At 48.1% G+C, this 25,269-nt stretch overlaps 2 protein-coding genes across 5 annotated transcripts in view; both read right to left on the reverse strand.

The window, feature by feature from the left end:
* Positions 1-9,080, reverse strand: part of THOC5 (THO complex 5) — a 35,324-nt gene extending 26,244 nt beyond the window's left edge. For 2 of the 4 annotated variants that reach the window (XM_004766472.3, XM_004766471.3), the window contains exons 1-6: positions 8,846-9,080; positions 6,600-6,731; positions 4,441-4,584; positions 3,229-3,342; positions 2,991-3,088; positions 474-620 (exon numbers count right to left, since the gene is read on the reverse strand). In XM_004766472.3, coding sequence (XP_004766529.1) covers positions 474-620; positions 2,991-3,088; positions 3,229-3,342; positions 4,441-4,584; positions 6,600-6,695 — 599 coding nt within the window. In that variant the 5' untranslated portion in view covers positions 6,696-6,731; positions 8,846-9,080. Of the gene's footprint in view, positions 1-473; positions 621-2,990; positions 3,089-3,228; positions 3,343-4,440; positions 4,585-5,139; positions 5,198-6,248; positions 6,327-6,599; positions 6,732-8,845 lie in introns of those variants that run through there. The other 2 variants (XM_004766473.2, XM_004766474.3) reach the window with 2 other exon arrangements.
* A 774-nt stretch (positions 9,081-9,854) lies between these two features.
* NIPSNAP1 (nipsnap homolog 1) lies at positions 9,855-24,874 on the reverse strand. Its single transcript, XM_004766469.3, has 10 exons — positions 24,733-24,874; positions 17,539-17,666; positions 17,297-17,342; positions 16,941-17,035; positions 14,994-15,064; positions 14,706-14,846; positions 14,379-14,410; positions 13,916-14,010; positions 12,487-12,570; positions 9,855-11,005 (listed from the first exon to the last, which is right to left on the reverse strand). Exons 1-10 carry the CDS (start codon positions 24,822-24,824, stop codon positions 10,941-10,943), a joined length of 849 nt encoding a protein of 282 aa, XP_004766526.1. The 5' UTR covers positions 24,825-24,874; the 3' UTR covers positions 9,855-10,940.
* Between the last annotated feature and the right edge of the window lie 395 nt (positions 24,875-25,269).

Genomic DNA, 25,269 nt, shown 5'->3' on the forward strand with positions numbered 1-25,269 from the left:
ACAGGATTTTTCATGTAAAGGTGTGCCTTGAAGCATAATTTATGATAGCAAAAAAATAACTGAAAGTCCGATCCAACAGAGGAAAGATTATGTAAATTATAATTTGTCTATGCACAGGAATGCTGTATATAATCTTCTAAAATAATGTCTGCAAATCTTTAAAGTACCACAGAGGCAGAAGAAAAAGAAAAAGAAAAAAATTAAATTTACAGTACAAAAGGTTACATCTCAAATGTTAAAATTTTAAAGGAAAAGTTACTCCAATCTTCTATTAACAGCCTTAACCAATTCCAGCCCCACCCATTATATTGTTGGTCAAGTTTGAATTATCAGGTGCAAATTAATTTGGTCTTAAACCAGTCCACTGGTTCCACAGAACTCTGCTGTATGATTGTGGGTCATGCATCACAAAGCACCGTCCCCATAAAGGTCTGTGTCAGCACAGATTAACAAGGTCAGGAAGGATACACAACCTTTTTCGCTGTTCTAGCTCCCAGTCCAGACGTGCAAGGGTTTGCTGGTGAGGGTCTCCCATGGTGACTTCAGCCTTGCTAATATCTGGAGGAGCCTCCTTATAAAACTCCTCTAAACTGACCAGATCAATTTCTTCATGCTTCGACCTGCAGAGAAGAACTACATGTCAGGTTGCTCTTCTCAGGATCCCAAACCATGGATTAAGTGAGCCCACAGTTCCCTCCACATATGCTTACTCAACCCTGTTTTACAAATATCCAGGAACCTAGAACCCAGTCTTCTCAGCAAATGCTCATTAGTAAATGTTTCATTTTGAAGAAATATAGTTGGTGACATACGATAGGATCCTTATCCATCGTGTCTAACGTTTTTATCCATGAATTAGCTGAAGACCTGGAAGGGATGCTTATAAAACTTACAGATGTCCAAGCTTAGCAAAAGAGATTAAGAACTGAAGGGTGAATAAAAATACTATAGGGCGCCTGGGTGGCTCAATTGGTTGAGCATCTGCCTTCAGCTCAGGTCATGATCCCGGGTCCTGTGATCAAGTCCCGTATCAGGCTCCCTGATCAGTGGGGAGCCTGTTTCTCTCTTTCTTGCTCATGAATAAATAAAATCTTCAACCAACCAACCAACAAACAAAAAACACTACAGTCTAGACCTAGACTGCCAGGTTGAAACCAAGAATTAGAGACAGGAAAAAAAAGTAAGGGACTGCATTTAAGTTCAAAATATTAACTGCATTAAGCATGGGATGGGGAAGATCCAGCAGGGTATAATGATTTAGAAGCTTCAACTGTTTCATATACAGTGACTCACAAGAAAAGAAACCTAATGCTTTTTCCTGCATTAACACAGTAGTGCACAGGCTGTGGACAAAAGATGATAGTAACAGCAGTTACCAGGTATTAAGCACCCACTGTATGCCAGCCTCATCTCACTTATTTCTCATGATAACTCTTATCAAATGGGGATTTCTATCTCCATACCTGAAATGAGATGAAGACTTCTACAACTGAGCAGCTTGCTCAATGTCACACAGCTAGTGAGTGGCAGATCTGGATGTGAATCCAGGCTGTCTGACGGGGGCCAAGGGTGGTCACCCACCTCTCCATAGGCCAGGGTTCTACTGTATTCTGCATTTGTCAGCTTTCATCTGAGTGATGGTTACAGCCTGGTGCATCACATTCTTTTGTATTTAATACCCTTTTATTTTTAAACAGTTTAAGATACACAGGAAGTTTCAAAAATAGTACTGAGAATTTATTTCCTCTGTGTACCCTTCCCCTGGGTTCCTCCAATGATAACATCTACACACAGTACATTACGAAAACCAGGAAACTGACAATGACACAATATTATTAACTGAGATACAAGCCTGACACAGATCTCACCTCTATTAATATTTAACTATTATTACATGAATTTGTACAGCAGATAAAGGTACCTCCCCCAAATCAGCATAATTGTCAAAAATACACCAGACTCAATGACTGATATGCCCCTCTTATCCCAAGTTTATTATAAATAAAACCTACATCAGGGGTCTGGGTGGCTCAGATGGCTAAGCATCTGCTTTCAGATCAGGTCAGGATCTCAAGGCCCTGGAACCAAGTTCTGCATTGGGCTTCCCACTCAACAGGGAGTCTGTTTCTCCCTCTTCCTCTGCTCCTCACTCCCACTCGTGCTTGTTCTCTCTCTTTTTTAAAGATTTTATTTATTTATTTGACAAAGAGATAGAGAGCAGAAGTAGGCAGAGCGGCAGGGAGAGGTTAAAGCAGGCTCTCTGCTGAGCAGGGAGCCCAACTCAGGGCTCAGTCCCAGGACCTGGAACCATGACGTCACCTAGCCAAAGGCAGCCGCTAAACCTACTGAGCCACCCAGGTGCCCCCCTACGCAAAAAACAAAAACAAACCCCAAAACACCTGCCTCTTCTCAATCTGCACAAGTAGGTCTGACCAAGCAAGAATATATTCCCTTCTCTTCCTCTGTCTACTCCTCCTTCCTTCTCATCTCTCAGGTTGGATTTGCCAAGAGGCATTACATTTTAAGACAGACACTGACAGATTATAGTTTGTTCACCTGAAAGCAGCTAAGTGGCAAGAAGTTCAGCTTCTGAAGAATAAAATCCAGTTGCAAAAATGAACGGCTGGAACTTTAGAGAGGAAAAAATGGGCCAAAGGTTAAAATGATTTGGCTGGAAGGCAGTTGCTCCTATGCAAGGTGCCCAGGAATCAGACTGGTAATGTAAAGGCCCCTGCTGGAGAAAGACAACTGCTTTTGACCAGGTGCAGAGCTCAAAACTTTGAAAAGTCAGAAAGGCTTCCAAGGTTCTTTGTGCAGCCTGAAAACACTGCCTCCAATTCTCCCAATCAAAGTGATCTACTCACCCTTGTCCCAGATCCTGCAGTCTCCAAGCCCATCTGATTTTTTAAGGAGAGTAGCTCACACTGAGCTATGTAAGAAAAGCAGTTATTAACAGACTATTTTGCCAAAGGCTGTTCTCTGAAACTCACTTGAACTCCAGACACTTGGTGATCTCTTTCTGCAGGTGCATCACCTCATATAACAGGTTCTGCAGCTGCAGGTGATAGGCATCTACTTTCTGCTTGGCCTGAAAGGAGGACAAGGTCAGAGGTGAGTGGGTCAAGTCAGGTCAGACAGAGGAGAAGCAAACTCAGGGAAGAGGTAAAGGGGATTAAGAAGGGAATGTGGGGAAAAGAGAGGAGGAGGATTAAACCTCTCAATTTCTACCTCATGGGTCTGATCTCTTCCTTTCTTCAACCTGATGTGGGCTAATCGATTAAGCTTCTTCAGGGTCATGAAATGCACACAGCTCTGGATCCTCCGATCTTCTATCTCAACCGCCTGTAGGCAAAGAAAACTGGTAAAGATCCTGTCAACAGGTGCTGGCTTAGCTTCCTTCAGCACCTCACTTCTGACCCATCCCCATCCAGGACCAAAAACAAATACTGGAAGGAACTCAGAACCAAGAGAAATGTAAGTGGGAAATGCAAGAATGACTGTAGAAGGGAAATCTGGGCCAAAAAACAATTTCTGCTTGGACTGAAGTAACAGGAATTGAAGACGGAGCAAGTACAGCCGATGAACAATTAATTTGTCCCTATGTATTGTATACAGAGATCCTAACAATAGCAACACCCTGCACACTATTGGTCTCTGAGAATAACATTACAGAATACCATAAATGAAAAGTTTGGCTACATTAAAATATGATGTAATTATTGTAACAATACTGGCTAGTATAAGCACAAATAAGTGAGATTCTTAGAAAAATATGGGTTTTGTTTTTAGCCACTGTTTGGTTTCTTTGACCCAAAGTCTGTTCCATTCATTTAATGTTAAATAATTTCATTTCTGAAATTACTGTGAAATGACATACTTGTACATATTCATCCTTAAAAAGCAAAGGAATTTACACATATCATTTCTTTTTTTTTTTTTTTTTTTTTTTTTTTAAAGATTTTATTTATTTGACAGAGAGAGATCACAAGCAGGCAGAGAGGCAGGCAGAGAGAGAGGAGGAAGCAGGCTCCCTGCCGAGCAGAGAGCCCGATGCGGGCCTCGATCCCAGGACCCTGAGATCATGACCTGAGCCGAAGGCAGCGGCTCAACCCACTGAGCCACCCAGGCGCCCCACATATCATTTCTTAAAACCTAGCAAAATGCCCAACATGTAACACAGTTAGATGAATTATCAAATTACAGTTATGAGAAAAATCAGTTGTCCTGTACTTTTGTTACTGTAACTGGTAGTTGAGTTGGGTGGTGATGACATGTTCCCATAAGTTAACAGGCACGTCTCTGGAGCCCCCAGACTTCAACCCCCTGATCACGGTTAGGACAGAAGACCATGATGAGGAAAGGCTTTGATGGGTGCAAAACCAGGCCACCCATTCAAACCCACCAGGTTCTTGTCTGCCCAATCCCAGTCCCACTCCTTACCACATCCTTGCCTCCTCTGCTCTTCAGGTCCTGGATCTCAGCCATGAGCCTCTGCAACTCCTGGCATGTGTACTTGTACAGCTCATAGTCTCTGCCAGGGTCCCGCAGATCCACTTCAGCCTCCTCACTGTAGTATTTACCTTCCTGTGGAGGGGAGGAAACAGGCCTTAGGTGGGGAATAAAAGTCGCCCTGCTGGGACCAGGGACACTGGGCTGAAATCAGTTAACAATGAAACCCCAAATCAGATGTCTAAAAAATCTGGTCCTCAAATCAAAGGTTTTTGTTCTTTTCAAAATGGAAAAAAATTCATTCCTCTTTTCTTATTTCTAACCATAAAGTAATGCGTGCTTGGTGTCAGAGACTCAGAACACAATGAGAAGTATCAAAAGCAAAATGAAAAGTTGCCTGTAATCTCACCTCCCAGCCTGAAATAACTATTTTTAATACTGCGGATAAACACAAATTTTATTTTTAAACAAAATGGGATCATACTGTTCATGCAATTTCTCATCCCAATAAATTTAAATATCCATTAAAATGGCTGCATTATAATCCACTATATAGATGAACTAGAATTCATTTATCTAAGTTCCTACTGATGAGTGTTTAGATGATCAAATAAAGCTTTAGCAGAGATTAAAATTAAGAAGGGAATGTGGGGAAGAGAGAGGAGGAGGATTAAACCTTTCAATTTCTACCTCATGGGTCTGATCTCTTCCTTTCTTCAACCTGATGTGGGCCAATCAAAATTGGTCACTCAGCCTTAAAAGTGAACAGAATGCATTTCTTAAAGAGAGAGTCCACTATAGTTAATAATACCGCACTGTATATTTACAAGTGGCTAAGAGAGTAGGTCTTAAAAGTTCTCATCACAGAGGTGCCTGAGTAGCTCAGTGAGTTAAGTGTCCAATTCTTGACTTCAGCTCAGGTCTTGATCTCAGGGTTGTGAGTTCAACCCCCATGTCAGGCTTGACACTAGGCGTGGAGCCTACTTAATTAAAAAAAAAAAGTTCTCGGGGCGCCTGGGTGGCTCAGTGGGTTAGGGCCTCTGCCTTTGTCTCAGGTCATGATCCCAGGTCCTGGGATCAAGCCCAGCATAGGGTTCTCTCTCAGCGGGAAGCCTGCTTCCTCCCTTCTCTTTGCCTGCTTCTCTGCCTACTTGTGATCTCTGTCAAATAAATAAATAAAATCTTAAAAAAAAAAGTTCGCATCAGAAGAAATAAAAATTTTAACTATACATGGGGATAGATGTTAACTAGACTTTTGTGGTGATCATTTCACAATATATACAGATATTGAATGTTGTACACCTTAAATTAATACGTTATATATCAATTATATCTCAATAAAAAAAGAACCAGTGCCTGCAGTGGATAAGGTATTTTTGTTAGTCTAGAGTTCCTAAATCTGAGGAAAACATCATTTTCACTTAAATTCAAATTCTTACGTTTCTCTATTCTAGTTTAAAAAAAAAAAAAAAAAGTAGGGTATTGGGGTGGCTGAGTCAGTTAAGCATCAGCCTTCGGCTTAGGTCATGACCCCAAGGTCCTGGGACAGAGCCCCGCATCAGGGAACCTGCTTCTCCATCTCCACTTGTGCTTGCTCTCTCTCTCCTGCACTCTCTCTCAAATAAATAAATAACATCTTAAAATTAAATAATAAAGTAACCAACCAACCAACCAAAACTATTAATTTCATAAATCAGCTTGACAGAGTCAAGGAGAAAGAAACAGTAAAAGAACCTGCTGACCACATGAGCTCTCAGGCCACAGAAGAGATTCTGTGGGGATGCTGTTCTGATACTAACTCAGCAGCAGACCAGGGATGCCACATCTCCAGTCACCAGTGGTGTGCTGCTTCTTCTGGTGTACTGGCTTCTTCTGACCTTCAGGAAAAATGGAGACATACACCATACTAGAATGAGGTCTCTGTTCACACACTACTTATGTCTAATACAGGCTGGTAGGTTCTTGGGATGCTGCAGCTAAATCAGATGTAAATACTAAGGTCTGTAGAACCAAGGGAAGTCCCAGCACCTGGTCAAGCAGAGGCCATCTGGGCGGCAGTCCCTGTGACACTCAGCTGCTGCAAACTCAGCCTGGTGCTTTGGCCACAAGCTATAATTTCTTAGCAGTGTGGCAATCCTGGCTGACCTCACCTGCTCTGTATCAGAACGGTTACGCTTCCCTTCAGCGGGTGCTCCATCACTTCGGATCACTTTGGGCTTCCGTTTTTTGCTTGATTCTGATGACATGGTTGTTTGATCACGTCAGGAGGAAATAGCAGAGACCTGTTAAAAGGAGGAAACTTTAAAGATTTTTCAGAGCTGGAATTGGGAGATTTTCCTGGAGTCAGAATAGTGAAGTCTAACTAGTAGTTCTGGCCACGTATGCCCTTGTTAGCTCAAAAAAAAAAAAGGTCACTTAACCCTCCAAAGCCTCAGTTTAATCCTCTGTAAAAGGGGGGAGGGGTGCCTGGGTGGCTCAGTCAGTTAAGGTGAAGCCTTCACCTCAGGTTATGATCCTAGGGTCATAGGAATCGAGTCCCTTGTTGGGCTCCCTGCTCAGTGAGGAGACCACTTCTCCCTCTCCCCACTGCTTGTAATCTCTCCCTCTCTCTCAAATGAATGAACAGAATCTTTTAAAAAATAAAAAGGGGAAATGAAGCACCTGTGTGGCTCAGTTGGTTAAGTGGCTGACTCCTGATTTCAGCTCAGGTCTTGATCTCAGGGTTGTGAGTTCAAGCCCTGCATCGGGTTCTGCGTTAGGTGTGGAGTCTATTCAAGATTCTCTCTCCCTCTGCCCCTTACCCCCGGCGTCCCATGGGCACACTGTATCTCAAAGAAAAGGGGGGAATCATCCCTCAGCCTGTCCAAAATGAACTCATCTTTTCCAGCTCTACCTTCTTTAAAGGCACCACAACCACATCTCTGACTAAACTCTTCTGCCTAGCATATATACCCATTTCCAGTACTACTGATTGATCACTGCACGCTGGATCTGATCTAAGCACCTTAAGGGTATGTTCTTACTTGATCCTTATATGAAACTTTTCAGATAAAAACAAGTACCATTTTATGGGTAAGAACACTGAGGTTCAGAAAGAAGAACGAGTAGGGGTGCCTGGGTGACTCAGTGGGTTAAAGCCTCTGCCTCCGGCTCAGGTCACGATCCCAGGGTCCTGGGATTGAGCCCCACAGCGGGCTCTCTGCTCAGCAGGAAGCCTGCTTCCCTTCCTCTCTCTCTCTCTGCCTGCCTCTCTGCCTACTTGTGATCTCTGTCAAATAAATAAATAAAATCTCAAAAAAAAAAAAAAAAGGGCGAACGAGGTGTTGAAGGTCACACAGCTGGTATGCTTAAGCTTGGGTCCATCTGACACCACATCAGTGCTCTTGACAACTACATTATTGTGACACCAGTGTGTCTTGCTGCCATCTCACTGGGCAATGCCATCAACTCTCTGGTTGACCCTAAAACTCAAAAGAATAGAACCTACACTTCATGGGACTGGGGTCACAAAGCATCCTCCCTCTGCTACCTCTCCTGGTTGTCACCACAGCCCCGAGGTAGGCAGCACAATCTCTCTAACCCCCCAAAATCAGTCACAAACGCTTACTGAAGGAGCCAATGGCTCACAGCAGTGAGTCAGAGAAGCCCAGAGTTGGGAGTCTCCACTCTATTTTACTGCTATGAGTCCTGGGACTCATAGTTGCTTCACTGTTCTCTGGGCAGGCTTCCTCACAGATCCAATGCGAATTACAGTCCCTACCTCCGGGGTTGCCGTGGTCATTGACACAGGAGGCACTCCACCGGGGAAGGTGATGAAGATGACTGGGGCTTTAGGTGGTACATGGGTAATCTGAAATAATGTTGAACACCTAAGAGAAAGTTCATCCCTTACCAATTATTTTTAGAAACTTCTGATTGCTTCAAGGAGAATATCTCATTTTCCTAGCTTGTCTTTAACACCCGTGAACAACAATGATCCTTTGTTAACAAAAGGACTCTGAGAGCCTTAGACAATGAAATCTAGCCAGAATTTAAAATGTTTTCATGTTAAATACATTAGTTTTTCATCATTATCTCCTATATAGGACAAATCTCCATTTAGGGGAGAGACTTAAAATTTTCTCCTAAAGGAAACTCACGTTTAAAATGTAAAAGGTGACTCGATTAAAAACCTTTAGCAAAGTCTTAAACGGTAAATTGTACAAACCCCACAACGTTGGGAAGCGAAAAGCTGGATTGTGGGAAATCCTGACTTCGGAAACCTAGTAAAAACAGCCTGACACACGCAAGCACATAATAAATGTGAGCTATCATCACCACCACCTTCGACATAGACATCGTCACCTAGAGGCTACCCTGTGGGGCCCGACGCTGCTGCAGCAGCGGGTATTTTCACCTGCAGAGACTGAGCGCACCGCGCTCAGCGGCTGGAGACCCCGGAGGATGAGCACGGAGAATCGGGTCGGTCCCCAGCCCGGAGACGCCCTCCGGGAGGTCTGCACCTCAGTGCCGGAGGGCCCAGCACCGCTTCTCCGACCAGCACGCTGCGCAGCAGCCCCCTCACCGATCCAAGCCCCGAACCCGCCGCCGCAAGACAGCCACTTCCGGCGGCTGAGAGACGTCTTCCCGCACACCATAGAGAAGCGGAAGCAAAGAGCGGCTGGCCGGAAGCGAGGCGCGGAGGCCGGAAGCGAAGCACAAAGGTCCGGGACCGCCGCCGGCGCGTGGTGAAAGCTGCGACCGGCTGTCGCAGATCTGAGGTTTTCAGGGCGGGAATCAGCGGCCAGCATTCTCGCGCTGCCCTCTAGAACCAGGCAACTTGAGACTTCAGGGACCGATTCTTTGCCTTGTTTACTCCTTTCTCAGCGCCTAAAGCAACGTCCAGCAGCTAGTAGGCGCTCTGCTTACTATTAGTTGAATGAGTGTCTATGCCCAAGATAACACGAGGGCGTAGTAGTGCCAAGACTCGAAACCCTGTGGATTTGCCTTTATAATCTGTATATTTAACCACTGTCATATTCATCCAGACATACCACACTACTGAGGGTAGCAAGTCAGGGAAGGTATTCAATTCTCTTACACTTGTTTTTTTTCCCACGGATGCATCAGTGGTTTCCCCATTTGCCTAGGGCAGAGTCACAATTCTAATGCAGCATTTGACAGCCTCAAGTGTTTTCTACCCCTGGCACGAACTCTACAGAGTTCAGGACTTTTCATGTAAATTCTGCTTATCTGGAGGTAGAAACACTGATGTCCCGAATGCCTTCTGCCTTAGGGGGAGGCCCTCCAACATTGTGGCTCAGGGAACACAATACAGGGCAGGGGAGGTAAATTAGCCAGGTGGAACTAGGAAAGTGGCTCTGCCTCTAGCACCTAAGTTCCTTGCAGATGAAGAAAAAACATCATAGTTTATAGTAAATATTTAATTGGTTCCATCGGTGACTCCAGCACAAGTTTTCTGAAAGGGAGACAGAATCAAGCAACCTAGAGGTTCATGAGGTGTAAGGATCACCGAGGAGCCTCCCAAAGTCACTATCCCACTCCAGATACCCAGTGGCACAGTAGAATGGGGGTTCGGCTGATAGAATATGAAGAGAGAAAAAGAATGCTGGGTGAGGGGAATATAGGCCCTGGCCTTTTACTTTGCCTGCAGGAATGAAAAAGAAAGTGCAGGAGATTCTCCCTACACAAAAGGGCTGAAACAGTCAAGTTCTCAGTCTCACCTAGGGAGAAAGAGATGAGCCTTTCCAACTGTCTTGTATTAGGAACCCCTCCCCAGGTGGTTTTCTATAACCTCTGTTCTGTATTCCTGATTCCAGATTCCAAATTCTGCAGTTCAAATCAAGTTCTGAATTCTACCTTCTAGGTTCATGTCCTATTCCGTGACCCAGATCCTTTCCAGGTCCCATCCCTTTTCCCAGTCTGAGTGGAATATGTCGGACCTCACCCCAGCTGTGCTACCTTGACAGTTTTCCCCTTTTCTTTTTGAGGCAGTTTTAGGCTTTTCCCTGACAGGAGGGCCTTGGCTCAGACTACTCAGCAAATGAGTGGTCCAGTGGAGACCAGGGAATTCCAGACAGCCAGGCCTGATCTGACCTCCCTTCCCATCTCCTCCCTAACCACTCAACATCCTACCTTTTGCACAACTAAAGCTAAACAGAGGGCTTCCATGGTGATAAATGGGGACTGGTGGCTTTGAGATGAGGAATCTTAGGGGGGAATGTAGGAAGACATAAAAGGTTGCTGTTCTTCATTCAGAGAAACTAAACACTGCTTCCAGCACAGGGGAAGGGGTGAACAGGGAAGGTGGGAAGGGTCTGGGCGGAGCTGCAAGTCCTCAGAACCCTGTCATCCTTTAGCTTCCCCTTGTCTGAGCCGAGCAAAAACCCCCAGAGTCTTCCCAAATCCAAGAGAAAACCAAGACAGCAGAACTGGGAGCTCTGCTGTCCATGGCTGCCCTGAGGGAGAAGGGGAAGGAGGCAGAGGCAGCATCACTGGAGAGGCGAGATCTTCAATGGGATCATGATCCGAGACTCCATGTGTCGCACCAGTGGGACTGTGGAAAGAGAGGCAGAGGTCACAGAGGGTGCAGCAGCAAGCGAATCCCAAAAGTGGACATTGAAGGAGTAGGCCTGGGATGCTGAGGTGGGGAAAGCCCCTCTGCCCTCCTAGAATGGAGAGCAGCCAACTGTGGGATATGAGGGGACTTGGGTGTCACTGAGATACAACATTTTTTAATATTCATTATTATCTATTTATGTTTCTATGATGTGAAAGAATAAGTAGCATAGCAAAAAGTGATTTCACAGATAATATTGCTTAGGACAAAGCTAGGTGGAGAAGAAAGTAGGAGGATTTAAAGAAAAATATCAAGAAAATAATTATAGGGGCGCCTGGGTGGCTCAGTGGGTTAAGCCGCTGCCTTCGGCTCAGGTCATGATCTCAGGGTCCTGGGATCGAGCCCCGCATCGGGCTCTCTGCTCAGCAGGGAGCCTGCTTCCTCCTCTCTCTCTCTCTCTGCCTGCCTCTCTGCCTACTTGTGATCTCTCTCTGTCAAATAAATAAATAAAATCTTTAAAAAAAAAAAAAAAAAAAGAAAATAATTATAGCCCTAGTATACCGGTAGGACAAAAGCTAAGAGGGTGTCCTTCAAGGGGCTAAGATTTGAAAAATACTGATTTAGTTCAAATTATTCACTTTACATATGGGGAGGCTGCAGTCCACAGGAGGTCAGCCCAAGGTCACCCAGGAGGTCAGACTCTTTACTCTTGCTCAGAGCTATTCAAACATTACCACACATACAAATTACCCACAGCTCTTGTTAAAGTGCAGATTCTGATTCAGCAAATGGGGTGGGAGTTGAGAGTCGGCATTTCTAATAAGCTTCCAGGAGATCCTGATACGATCGTTCAACATCACGCTTTCAAGAGTGAGGCTCCCACTAACTCCTTCAGGAAGCATTCTCCCCCGCACCAGCTGGTAAGTGCAGACACTTAACTGTAAGCTCCTCAAGGAGCTCCTGTTCATTCTGTGTCCTCTAGCCACCCACCCACTGCAGTCAACACCCACTGACTCCAAGCGGTTCTCATGGGTCCCAGCATGGTGGCAAACACAAGACAACGAAAACTTCTCAAAAAAATGCGCTGTGTACTTCCTCTGTGCCGGTCCGGGTGAAGCACTTTTCCTAACTTAGCTCCTAGAATCTTCCCTTCAGCTCTCTGAGGGAGGCGCTACCACTGTCACCATCTTACAGATGAAGAAACAGCCTTGGTATGGTGAAGAACCACGCTTGAGGTCACAGTGCCTGGGGACTACCTGTGTTTTCATCACTGCGAGCACCTTCCTAGACCCACTGCCTAGATCATGTGGAGCGCGCCACCAGATAGAAACCCACTCATTGTCTTCAGAGTAAGTTCCCCGTCACTGGAGGTAATCAAGTGTGGCTTGATCCCCTTGCAGAGGGGATTCTATCCTCAGATTAGGCTCTGGGCAGATGACCTCCAAGGGCTAGACTGACCCCTCAGAGGAAGCACTCACCTGTGTAGTAGACATTTTCGTCCCAGCCCCTCTTCCTCCAGGCAGCATTTCGAGTCTCTTCCCGAGACTGCAGGTCTTTATAGGCTGTGGGAAACACATTGGCTCATTCCGGGGAAATAGAGGATCTGATCTTATACCTAGCACAGGGCCCTCCTATCATTACCCCAAACCCTGTCCCTCTGTCTCTTCCCAGTCTCGAACTGTTAGCCAACACTGTCTGCTTTGACAATCTCATTCCATCAGTACATTTGTTGACAACTCCCAACTTTCTATTTCCAGCCCAGAACTCTTCTTCTGCTCCGTACCCATGTATCCAGTGCCCACTTGACGTCTCCACTTGGATGTGTCAGCATCTCAAATGCAACATTTCCGGGGGCCAAAATTACACTCTTGACCCCTTCAACCTGGTCCACCTAGGGTCTCAGTAAAAGACACACAGCTGCTCAAGCAAGAATCTGGAGTTCTGGGGCACCTGGGTGGCTCTGATGGCTAAGCATCTGCCTTTGTCTCAGGTCATGATCTCAGTTCAGGGTCCTGGGATCAAGCCCCGCATTGGGTTCTCTGCTCAGCAGGGAGCCTGCCTTCTCCTCTCTCTGCCTACTTGTGATCTCTCTCTCTGTCAAATAAATTAAAAAAAAAAAAAAAAAAGAATCTAGAGTTTTCTCCCTGCCTCGCCCCACATAGACAACTCATCCACAAGGCCCACTGGTTCCACCTCCAGACTAATGAATCTATCTGTGGCCTTTTCAGCATCCTCACTGCCACCACATTAGGCCAGGCCACCATCCTCCCAAACTCATCTGCCTGAAAAAGTTTAACCATCTCCTGATGCCCCACTTCCTCTCTTGCTCCCCTACAAAGCATTCTTGGCAAAGCACATGGCAAGCAGAGGAATCCTGCTTGACAAATCAGGTCATGTCATGCTGCTTAAAATGCTACATCAGTCCCCTGTTGCACTTAGGATAAATCCCAAAGCATCCCCACAGCCTGCAAGGCCCAGCCTGATCTGGTATGTCCCTATATCCTCACACTCTTCACTCTCTCCACACTGGCCTCCTCTGTACTCTTCAAAGGCCTTTTCCCCACCTCAGGGCCTTTGCACATGTCCCCTCTACTTAGAATGCCCTTCCCTGGCAATTCACAAGCTGGCTCCTTCTCATCCTTTAGCTTAGTTAACATTTTACCTCCTCAGAGAGGCTGTCTTTGTCTATCCAAACCATTCCCATGTATTTCTTTATCATTTTTCCCCTGTCTTTTTATTAATTGTAGTAATTGGAAATTATGTTTCTGTGTTAGTTTATGCCTGAGGTGGTATCTCTCCCTACTAGAACACAAACTCCAGAAGGGCACTAATGTATTTGCATTGTCTATACAGAGTGACAGTGGGGAAATGGGCTAGCAGAGGGCCCCTGGAGGGTCCTCAGCCTACCCCAGAGATGATGCACAACGTAAAGCTCTCCTATTTGCGAGAAGAAGCCGCCCACTGCCTCCTGGTTCTCTTGCCGGTACTTGATGGCCCGAGCCCTAGGGATGGCAAGAAGAGTGTCAAACAGAAGCTGGGGCCAGTGCAAAAGGCCCTCTGAGGTGTCCCTCGGCTGATTTCTCAGCCACACTCCTCCCCAAAGGAGGAGCCAGAGGTAGGACCCTCAGCTCTCAGAGATGATCAGGGAAGTGGGTAACAAAGGTACAACCAGGGGCTGGATATTCCGCCACTAGGGGAGGCCTCACAATCCTCTAGGAGGTCCTCACCTCCTGGCTGGATCCTTTTTCTGGATCCATGAGGGGCAAAGGATGCCAGGCTCCCTGCCATGTGGCCCTGGGAAAGGCGGCATGCCAGGGAACTGGGCGGGGCAGGTAGGCAGGGTCCCCCAACCCCTGGCACTCCCACTCACCAGTTGTTCCCCCACTCAATCATTGTTCCTGGCTGAAAGAGAACCAGAACAAAGAATGGAAATGAGCCCCCATCTCAGATTCCAAATGTCAAGCTAGGTGGAGATGGCAAACTGTCCTGTCTCCCCAGCCCCAGGGGCCACTTGCCCTCATTCAGGGGCCCTGGCTCACACCTGGGTGTGCATGTGTGCACATAAGTGTGAGTGCATAGGGAGGGAGAGGCCAGAAGCACCAGTCTAGGTGCTGGGCACAGGACCCCCCTCTCCCCAGGTCAGGGTACCACAGCAGGGAAAACGGGAGGCAGGCAGGGATCCAGTGGGGGGAGGCACCTTGAGCTTGTATGTCCTTAGCTCATAGATGTTGGGGCCTGCTCTGGGCTGTGGCTCGTTCCAGAAGCTGAACTCAAGGAGCATCTGGTTTCTCCTGGACAGCAGCATCTGGCTCCGCTCCTTTCGGAACTCCAGGTACTCCTGCGGGCACGGCAGTCTGGCCGTGATGACCATGAAGAGCACCCCCTCCCAAGCAGCTGTCCCCATGGGGTAGTGCTGGCAGCCCCCGGCACAGGGCTGAGCCAGAGCCAGTGTTCAGAGAGGTTTGTGGAGCAGAGGCCAACATACCTTGTTGCTTTTGAGCTTGTTCATGCAGTCCATGAGGGCTGGGTAGCCACCTGAGAATCGCCACAGGTGTACTGTTACGTGGGGGAGAAAACAGGAGGTACAGGTCAGAGGGCTGCCGGGACTCTGCCCTGCATACCCCAAGGCCAGTTAAGGGCATATGAAATGGGGCAGTCTCCAGCTAGGTCTCCTTAGCCCCAGGACTCTCTTGAGTTCCCTTTGCCCTGGTGGGGGATGGCGCTGGGCAGGGGATAACCCCAGACACAAACCCAGGAGGCCTGAGTTTGAGCTCCAGGTCTGCCAGGTGGCCTTTGACCCCCTCCAGGCTCGACGTCCTCATCTTAAAAATGGGAATAACATTTCCACCCAACCTTCCTTAAATAGCACAAGAGGATCAGATGTGTCCTTGTACCCAAAGTACAAGAGCACACATGAACCTGACCACGAGGCTTAGGATGGATAGGTTGGATAAACGGTGAGTAGAGGGGCACCTGGGTGGCTCAGTGGGTTAAAGCCTCTGCCTTCCGCTCACGTCATGATCTCAGGATCCTAGGATCAAGCCCCGCATCAGGCTCTCTGCTCAGCAGGGAGCCTACTTCCTCCTCTCTCTCTCTGCCTGCCTCTCTACCTACTTGTGATCTCTCTCTCTGTCAAATAAATAAATAAAATCTTAAAAAAAGGGGCCAGTAGATCTGATAAGCTAAGATGGAACATTCTAGAACAGTGAATTCAAAACAAAACAAGGACCACAAAAGGATGCACAGTGCGCTAGCACATCTGTCTAGGGGTAAGGGGACATATTCAGTGATGTTAAGCTATGCACCATCTCTCAATGGAGACCCAAAAGACTGTAACAGGAGATGCCTCTGAGGCCTGGGGGCTCATGGGAAGGAGGGAGGCCTGTTTTTCACTGAAAATTCTTTGTGTTGTTTGAATTCTCTGTGCTGCTAGGTCAAATGGTGTCCCCTTCCCCTGAAGTTCTATGCCTACCCAGAACCTCAGAATAGGAAACAGAGTCTTCATGGATGCGATCATGCTAATATGCCATCCTACTGGGTGGGCCCGAAATTCAGTGACTGGTGTCCTCATATGAAGACGGTGATTTGGACACAGACACCAGGACACCATGTAAAGACAGAGGCACACAGGGAGAACGCTCTGTGACAACAGTCAGAGATGGGAGGGATGCCTCGACAAGCCCAGGAAAGCCAAACATTTCCAGCAACTGCCAGAAGCTGGAAAAGGCAAGAAAAGATTCTCCCCTAGAGCCTTTGGAGAGAACAAAGCCCTGCCAACACCTAGATTTCAGACTCCTGGGCTCCAGAACTTGAAAGAATTGATTTCTGTTGTTTTAAGCCACCCAGCAGTTGGAACTTTGCTATGGCAGTCCCATAAACTACTATTCCTTCCAATAACCAAGGGGGAAGAGAAGAAAGGAAACAATCTTGCCATTCCTGGGAGCCTGGCTGGGGCTGAGGGAGGAAGGTCTCCAAAGGGTGAGTCAGGCAGGCTAGAGCTGAGGGCAGCTGGCTCACCAGCAGTTTGGAAGCCCAGACTTCTCTTCCTTCCCTCCCTGGCCTGTCCCTTACCTACCTTCTGATTCCATCTGTGCCTTGATTTTCCTACCTGCAATATGGTCTGCCCCTAGAGCTTAAAGACCTCTTTCCCAAGGGAAACAGCAACAATACTGTATGGATGGAAGTCTACCAAGACCATGAATGCTGGTCGGTGGAAAAGGGATAAACCTCATACTGAGGACCAACAGGAACAGTTACAGGCAGGGCACCTAGGCCCTTGAGAAGAAAGAGCAGTGGAGTGAGCTGATGAGGACTGCATTTAGAAAGATTCCTCTGGAGGGCGCTGTGGAGAGGGAGAGGAGGGTGGCCAGGCATGAGGGGTGCCAGAGACCTGGGCTGGGTGGCAATGGCATTGGGAAGGTGGGCACCTCACCTGCCTGGTCCTGCTCCCCGTACCATGTGTTCCAGTTGCCCACGAGCGAGCAGGGATAGTCCTCATCCAGGTGCAGCTTGGGCAGCACAGCCTCCCTGGGGTGGGGGGAGGGTGACAGAGAAGGTGGGAAGGGCTCGCACCAGCCACCAGGGCCCCTGAGATAAGGGTTCCAACTCAGGCCCTCAGGGCTGGGCCTCAGTCTCCCCATCTCTAAGATGCAGAGACTGGACAATTCATTCTTAGGACTTTTGGCTCTGAAATCTATGTCTCCTAGATTTCTGCAAGGAGAATGGGGCTGGGACGGAGGCTCACGCCCAAGCAGGGGGTGGGACCAGCACACGGAGGAGGGTGCTCACGTCAGGCTGTTGTAGGCATCCAGACATTCAGGCTTCACATTGTGAACTGCAACAGAGGAAAGAGAGTGGGAGGTGAAGCAAGGGGCTTGTGTTCCTGTGGGGAGGTGGGATGGGAGGTTGTCCCCCAAGGGGCAGGACTCCCAGGAGAGCTCAGGACGTCCCAGCCCTTCTCGTGTCCCAGCGGAAGCCTCACATGCCCCCTGGAGGTTCTGGGAGGGTGGACTACCTCAGCAGCCACTCACACTGGATCTTGTAGAGGTTGCTGGTCTCCTTCTTGGATAGCAGGGTGGAGTGGGCATCCTTCCGGGGATCCACTTTGTGCACAAAGAGGGAGCGGAACCAGCTACTTTCATTGTCCTTGGAATAGAAGCTGCAGGGCAGAGGACAAAAAGAGGTGGGGATAGCCCTGGCTCTTCCACCTGCTCAGATATCCTGCTCCCCATCCCTCAGATAGCCGGATGACCCACATCTCTAGGAACGGGGCCATGGAATCCAGCAGCGGCTCCAGGGTGTAAAACATCATTGGAGGGCGCCTGGGTGGCTTAGTCGTTAAGCGGCTGCCTTTGGCTCAGGTCCTGCCTGATTCCATCCCCGCTCAGTGGGGAGTCTGCTTCTTCCTCTCCTGCTCCCCCTGCTATGTTCCCTCTCTTGCTGTCTTTCTCTCTGTCAAATAAATAAAATAAAATCTTTAAAAAACAGGGGTGCCTGGGTGGCTCAGTGGGTTAAAGCCTTTGCCTTCGGCTTGGGTCATGGTCCCAGGGTCCTGGGATCGAGCCCCACATCAGGCTCTCTGCTCGACGGGGAGCCTGCTTCCTCCTCTCTTTCTGCCTATCTCCTCCGCCTACTTGTAATCTCTGTCTGCCAAATAAATAAATAAAAATCTTTTTTAAAAAAACTTTAAAAAACAAAACAAAACAAAAACATCACTGGAGCCAGCCGAGCAGAGTGGTCCCTTTTCAAGATCATGGTTGCCCAATTTGCTTCTTAAAGCTTTGCAAGGGCCTCAGGAGGCCAGAAAAAGCAGCCCTACCTCCCACCTCTCTCCAGTCTCCCTTTATCTGCCACATCCTCTCCACCTGGGGCACATATTTGCAGCCCTCTGACAAGAGGCTCAACCCCAAACCCACCTTGCCAGATTTTCAAAATCCCTAACAGCCCGTCTGATCTTACCAGCCTTCCTTGCTGTCCCCTCCGCCCAACCTGTGTACTCTACTATCCAGATCTGCTCCTCCCCGAACATACCAGACTCTCTTCCTCAGTGCTTTATTTGTAATTTCTGTTCCCTCTGGCAGAAGCCTATACTCACTGTCCTCTCCAGGGCTCACACTCCACTTGGCCTGTGACCCCTTCCCAGCCTCCACAAATGGAAATCCAAAGAAAAATAAACTTTGTCCTTGAGGAAGTCACAGTCCACTGCAAGAAGCAGGCTTTGAAACGTAATTGTAGCCAGAGGGATCTGGGAGAGCCTAGGTCAGCAAGCCTTTGGCAATCTAGGCAAACTCTCCAGAGGAGGTGATCTGACCAGTCTCTGAATCTCCAGGGTTGATTTGGCAGATAACAGCAGATAGAGGGGGTAAAAAGGCATTCCATGGCAAGATTCATTCATTCATCCAGGCCACACTTAATTGACAAATGTCTACCCTGTGAACCTGGCTAAGGTGCTTTGAAAGAAAGAGAGAAAGAGGGAGAGAGGGAGGGAGGGAAGGGGGAGGAAGGAAGGGAAAGAGAGAGAGAAAGAAGAGAAAGAAAAGAAAAGAAAAGAAAAAAATTTTTGTTCAGAGCAGGGGACCTGTTGCACGTCCTGCCAGCTGGAATTATACTTCCCACACAAGGTCCCAGCAGGGGCAGGGCTTATTTTTAGACTGCCAGAGGCTCTAAATCTTCTTGCTTAGCAGCAGTGATACAATTTGCAGTTAGGCCTGAAGACCAGTCTCCTGCTAGATGATTTCCAGCCAGGGAGCCTGACAGTGGGAGCCTTAAGGGCCCGCAAGTCCTCTCCTTTTTCAATCCTTTTCTATGACTAAAATAAAAAGAATTGTCTTGCAAATCAAAGTATTATTTTTTTCCTCAAAATATGGAGCAGCCACGAGACTGATGAAATAAAAAAAAGTATCTTAAAGTAGTAAAACAGTTGTATGAACATGGAGAAAAATGAGTGAAGATTTGTCCCAAACCTAATATTGCTTACCTTGGAAAGGGGAAAGGGAGATGGTTAAATTTTTATTTATTCACTATAGTTCTTTGTAAAGCTAAAAAAAAAAAAAAACCACTTTAAGTGCTTCTGAATTCATAGGTGTTCTGTCACTGTGCATGTATCTGTTTCACGAACAAAAACCAAAAAGATGATTATCTTCTGATCATCAGTGTGGTTCTGCGAAATCTGGCTACCAGAGTAAGGGAGCTTTGCTCTCGGTACTTCAGCTGAGGACATCTTCTGTCAGGGATCCGTGATGAGCTTTTCAGACATGCTCTATGTAGTGTTGACACAGTGTTGATATCTATTAGTATTGCCATTTTTGATATTTTCTCTTGAAAATAGGAGGTTTAAGGAACTTGCCCAAGGTCACATAGTAAATCAGGGGCAGAGCTGAGGCAAGAACCCACCCAGAGTTCTTTCCTCCTAAATCAGCCCCCAACTTAGGTTTGAGCACTGACCTGGGGGGGCATCAGGCACATACGGGGAAGAACCAGGTATTTCAACAAAGCCACCAGCAGAGAGATCTGACCTTTGGTTTGAAAGTAGGGGGGGATGCTTCCCTTGGAAGGGGTGGTGGCAGGGAAAACAGTGGCTCCTACTTACTGTCAGCCAAGACCTTTGCTCCAGGACTGGGCTTTGAGTAATTTATTAACATCAGTACTGACCAAGATAAACAGCCAGGAGGCCAGCCCCTGGAGAAAGAGTGGGGGGCTAGAATGTTCTCCACTCCGGGGGAATGGCAGGGGGTCCCAGAGCTCTGATGGGCTCCCATCTCTTCTCCCCACTCCCTAATCTGTCATGCCTACAGGCCTCTTTCCCCGTGTGTCAAATGAGCAAACTGGAGTAGCCTATCTCTAAAGATCTTTTCTCCAGGTAAAACCCAAGATGGGACCTGTCCAGGATCCCAGGTCAGGGTCTGAACTCTAAGGCAGTGTTCATAGGCTCACATTCTCAAGAATCCAAATTTCACTTTCTCAGTGAAATCACAACATCCTCCTTCCCTTGAACTCCCCAACCCCTCTCACCCTGTGCTCTATTTTTCCATAGTTCCTTCTAACACATTATACCTTGGTTTTTTTCCTTTGATTATGTGCCTGGTTTATCGTCTGCCCATTAGAAGCAGCCCCACAGGGACAGGGATCTTGTCTGCCCCACGTAACCCAGTGCCTGGAACAGTGCTGGACAGCTGGCGCATGCTCAGTCTGCATATGGGAAATAAATGAAGGCAGTGGGGCGGGGGAAGCGGGGAAGCTAAGACAGAAAGCTGCTTAAAGACAATAAAAGCTGGAAGGTAAGTAAGTAGAGAAAGGGTGGCTCAGAGCGTGGATGCAGGGCTCAGGACCCACCCCACCCCACCATCAGGAGCAGAATTAGTGCTTAAGAGAACAAATTCTGGATGAATCCAGGTTCTAATCTCAGCACAGCTTCGTCTCTTTGAGCTTCATATTCCTTCTCTGTAAAATAGGGGCATTAGGATAGGTCCTCTAGAGAAAGGGCCTCACATGGCAGTGCAGCTAGTATCACGGTTGCTACCAAACTTCTCACAGATCCCCAAGCTCCTACTCTTTTCCCACTTTTCCTAATCTGCCCACCTGTCTTTGTAAAGCACAATTTGGTAACGTTATTACTGCTTGGCTCAAAAGTCTTCTGTGGCTCCCCATTGTGTACAAAACGAAGGCTGGGGGCACCTGGGTAGCTCAGAGGGTTAAGCCTCTAACTTGGGCTCTGGTCATGGTCTCGAGGTCCTGGGATAGAGCCCTGCATCGGGCTCTCTGCTCGGCGGGGAGCCTGCTTCCCCCTCTCTCTCTGCCTACTTATGATCTCTCTCTCTGTGTCAAATAAATAAAATTTAAAAAAACAAAAAAACAAAAAACAAAAACAAAACGAAGGCTGGATGTCTTCACTTGGAATTCCAGCTCTTGTGTACTTTGGCAAGCTTTCCACAGAGCCAGAATTCACTATCCTGGTGGTTCTGAAACCCACAGCATTAATGTCACCTGAAGAATTCTCAAGCCCCATCCTAGACCTATGGCAACAGAAACTCTGGGGGCGGGCCTAGCAATCTGGGTTTTAACAAGCCCACCAAGGGATTCTGATTCCTGCTCGAGTTTAAGAATCACTGATCTCGAACAGTCCCCAATTTCTTTCCTCTTTTTTTTTCCATGTCATCTCAGGAATGCCAAAGATTCTGGTATCTCATTAGGCCTAGAAAAACACCATGCAGCTTTGCCCAATCTATGGGAAGGAGCTGCCCCACATGGACCAGTTTAGCCCCTTCCACAAAACACCCCTCACATTTCCCCATCAGCCTTTTTATTGTTTTCATCTGTCTAATCTCCCCAGGCACACCAGAAGTCACTAGTTAATGTCTTCCCCCAGGCCCCTGCCATGGTACACAGCACAGTGCTTTTGGCATGGGAATTGCTCAACAAATGTTTGTCCCGGATGAGAACTTTTCAGTAGATGTCACATTTGCACTCTCGACAGGGATCAACAGTCTGATGCCCTGCCCCCCTCAACATGAAATTGCTCCAGAAAGTTCTCTAGATTTATATGCTAGGAAACTCAGCTCTAGGCACAATCTGAAATACACTTCTGTTTAGAGATGGCTGACTGCAGGAAGGGACCATGTTTCTGCTTACTGTTGCAGAAGTGTATATTGAGAAGACACACCAGGAGAACTAAAAGAACTGAAGTTCTGGAGTGCCCTGCTGGCTCAGTCAGTGGAGCATGGGACTTTTGATCTCAGGGCCCTGAGTTCAAGTCCCATGCTGGGCATAGAGCTTACTTAATAATAATAAAAATAAAATAACTATAGTTCTATCAACAGGATTACTGGTGCAAGAGTAGCAACTCTGGGACGCCTGGGTGGCTCAGTTGGTTAAGCAGCTGCCTTCAGCTCAGGTCATGATCCCAGCGTCCTAGGATCGAGTCCCACATTGGGCTCCTTGCTCGGCAGGGAGCCTGCTTCTTCCTCTGCCTCTGCCTGCCATTCTGTCTGCCTGTGCGTGCTCTCACTCTCTCTCTCTCTCTCTCTCTCTGACAAATAAATAAATAAATAATCTTAAAAAAAAAAAAGAGTAGCAACTCTATTTATTGAACAATTACTATGTGCTAAGAACTAATCCTCACAGTATATTTGTTTGTTTAAGATTTATTTATTTATTTGACAGAGATCACAAGTAGGCAGAGAGGCAGGCAGAGAGAGGAGGAAGCAGGCTCCCCGCCGAGCAGAGAGCCCCATGTGGGGCTCGATCCCAGGACCCCAAGATCATGACCTGAGCCGAAGGTGGAGGCTTTAACCCACTGAGCTACCCAGGCACCCCCCCACAGTATGTTTTTGAGAAGAATGAAGTTTTCCATGCCTTATTCAAAGATGGTTCATTAATGGCCAAGAGGATTCCAATCCACATCCATCTGACTTCAGAGCCCACACTCTGTCTCCATCCCAGCAGCCCCCAAACCTCAGAGCCTGAAAGGCTGCTGCTTGACCCTCTAGTGACTCCAGGGAGATATGGGACCAGCTAAAGGTCAGTAGGAGGGGATGTTGCCAGGTACCCAAACTGAGATCAGGGCATAAGTAACTCAGATGCAGTTTTTGAGTGATTTTGTAAGTATCAACGCAAGTGCCTTCACAGCAATCCCGCAGAAACTCCCAGCTGGGATTATCATCCCCCCTTTACAGAAAAGGAAACCAAGGTTTACAGCGGTTCAGCGCTTCATCCAAGTGAATTAAGTGAGGAGTTTCAGGTGGCCTCTATGTCCCATGCTCCTTTTGCAGCCTCTGGACACTTGCCACACAAATGGCTCTACCACCTACTGATTCTTTTACCCTGAGGAAGGGAGGTCCCGTCCCCAGCCTCAATTTTCTCATCTGGAAAACAAAAGCCTCATAGAAGATGATCTCCCCAAGCCCGTTTCAGCCCTGCTGGCATAAGGGGTTCATGCAGAAATTGTCTGAACAAGGGCAACATCTGTTGCATGTTCACCAGGAGCTAGAAGCCTCACATATGTGATGTGGCTTTTTAGCCCTCAACAGCTCTATGACATACATACCATTTTATCACTCCTGTTTTACAAATGAGGAAGCTGATACTTCAAGAGGCCAAATGACTTGCCCAAGGTCACCACACTAACAGGCTGAGTTAAATTTGCCCATGCCAGACAAACTCCAGGCTCTTTTCATGCTAGGAAGGTTCTCCCCAGTTATTGGGCAGTCAGAGTAGGGGTGCAGGTCTGGCTCCTCTTTCCCAACAGCCCAAGAGCCACACTGCACAATGCTCTGAGATCCCATGGCTGGCAAGGCCTAACAGAACTCTGCAGCTTCATGCCTGGCTGGGCTGCTGGACAGGAGAGCCCCCTGCTTCCTTTCCACAGGTGGGGAGACAGGTGTCTTCACTTCATTAGCAATATGTTCTTGAGCATACTGTCTTGAACCCTGTGCTAAGGGCTGGATTAACAGAAAAGTGATGTGACACGCCACTCGGGGAGATAGGCAAATGTGTCTACAGGGTGATGAGGAGATGGGGAAAGTACAGGGTCCTCGAGACAGAGGAGGGAGGGGCCACCCAGGCCCGGTGAGGGAGGTCAAGCCCTGCCTCAGTCCCAAAAAAAGCCCAGGCTGAGGGCATGGTCAAGCCAGCCTCCTCCTCCCAGGAGGCCACCAGTTGTGGTGCAAAGAGCACTGGTTGTTAGGAGACCTGTGTCCAGACCCAGAGACACCAGAGAGAGTGACCTTGGGCAACTCTCATCCCTTTCCAGGCCTCCTCTGCCCCACTTATACTGTTCAGGACTGGGGAGCAAAGGGTCTGTGCAACCATGGCCTTTGGGGGTTCCCCACTGCTCCCCATATCTCTTCCTCCGAGAACTTCCCGAAGCTGGAGCTGCCTCTCCTAGAAGTCCCCAGTGGATGCTATTTCACAATCATCCCAAAGGCCTAAAGAAGGAGCCACTCCTGCCCTCTGCCCGGTTCCTACTCTCCAGGGCCCAGGAAATGCCCCTCCCATTCACCCCATCTTTCATTCTGTACCCAACCCACTAGGACAAAGACCCTGCGCTTATCTTATCCATCCTTCCCATTCCCTGCCGAGAGCTCCTCCCCAGGCCTATATCTTGCCCCCGCCTCTAACCCATAGATTCCAAGCCCGAGCCTGCCCATCCCCCAAACCCAGACCCTGGCCCCCGCCCCTGCACCCAACTCGCGCGCGCGCCGTTCCCCCACCCTCCACCCGGCTCTCACCGCGCAGCAGCCGCAAAGTCCCCGGCGCCCGGCCTCGGGCCCCCCAGCAGCCGCCGCGCCGCCGCAGAGATGCTGCACAGCCGCGGAGCCATGTTGGAGCGGCGCAGGTTGGAGAAAGGTCCCGCCCCCGAACCCGGAGGTAGGGCGGGGCGTGATTAATCCCCGCCCCACCCAGCTAGCCCGCCTCCATCCGCGAGCAGTCAGGTGGGCGTTGCCGCGGGACATCCCCCAACTCCACAACGGCTGGGCTGAAGACAGTTTCCTGTCTTCAGAGTTCCTGCAGCTCTGGTACTGACTTGCTCTGTCACCTTGACGAAGGCCTTTATCCACTCTGGGCCCCAGTGTTCACCTCGGTAAAATGGAAGCGTCGAACATTGATACTGCAGGTTCTTAATTGGGCACTCAAGATTAGTAGCAGAGGGTCAGTGAGTAGGTCCCCTGAAGTTGTGCGTTTTTCTGGGGAGGAAGGATCCACGGGCAGTATTTAGCACATTATCAAAGGAACAAACCCTTGGGCGCCTGGATGGCGCAGATGGT

This window comes from Mustela putorius, unplaced genomic scaffold (assembly GCF_011764305.1).
Source record: "Mustela putorius furo isolate JIRA1106 unplaced genomic scaffold, ASM1176430v1.1 tig00000578_pilon_pilon_pilon, whole genome shotgun sequence".
Classification (NCBI taxonomy): Eukaryota; Metazoa; Chordata; class Mammalia; order Carnivora; family Mustelidae; genus Mustela; species Mustela putorius.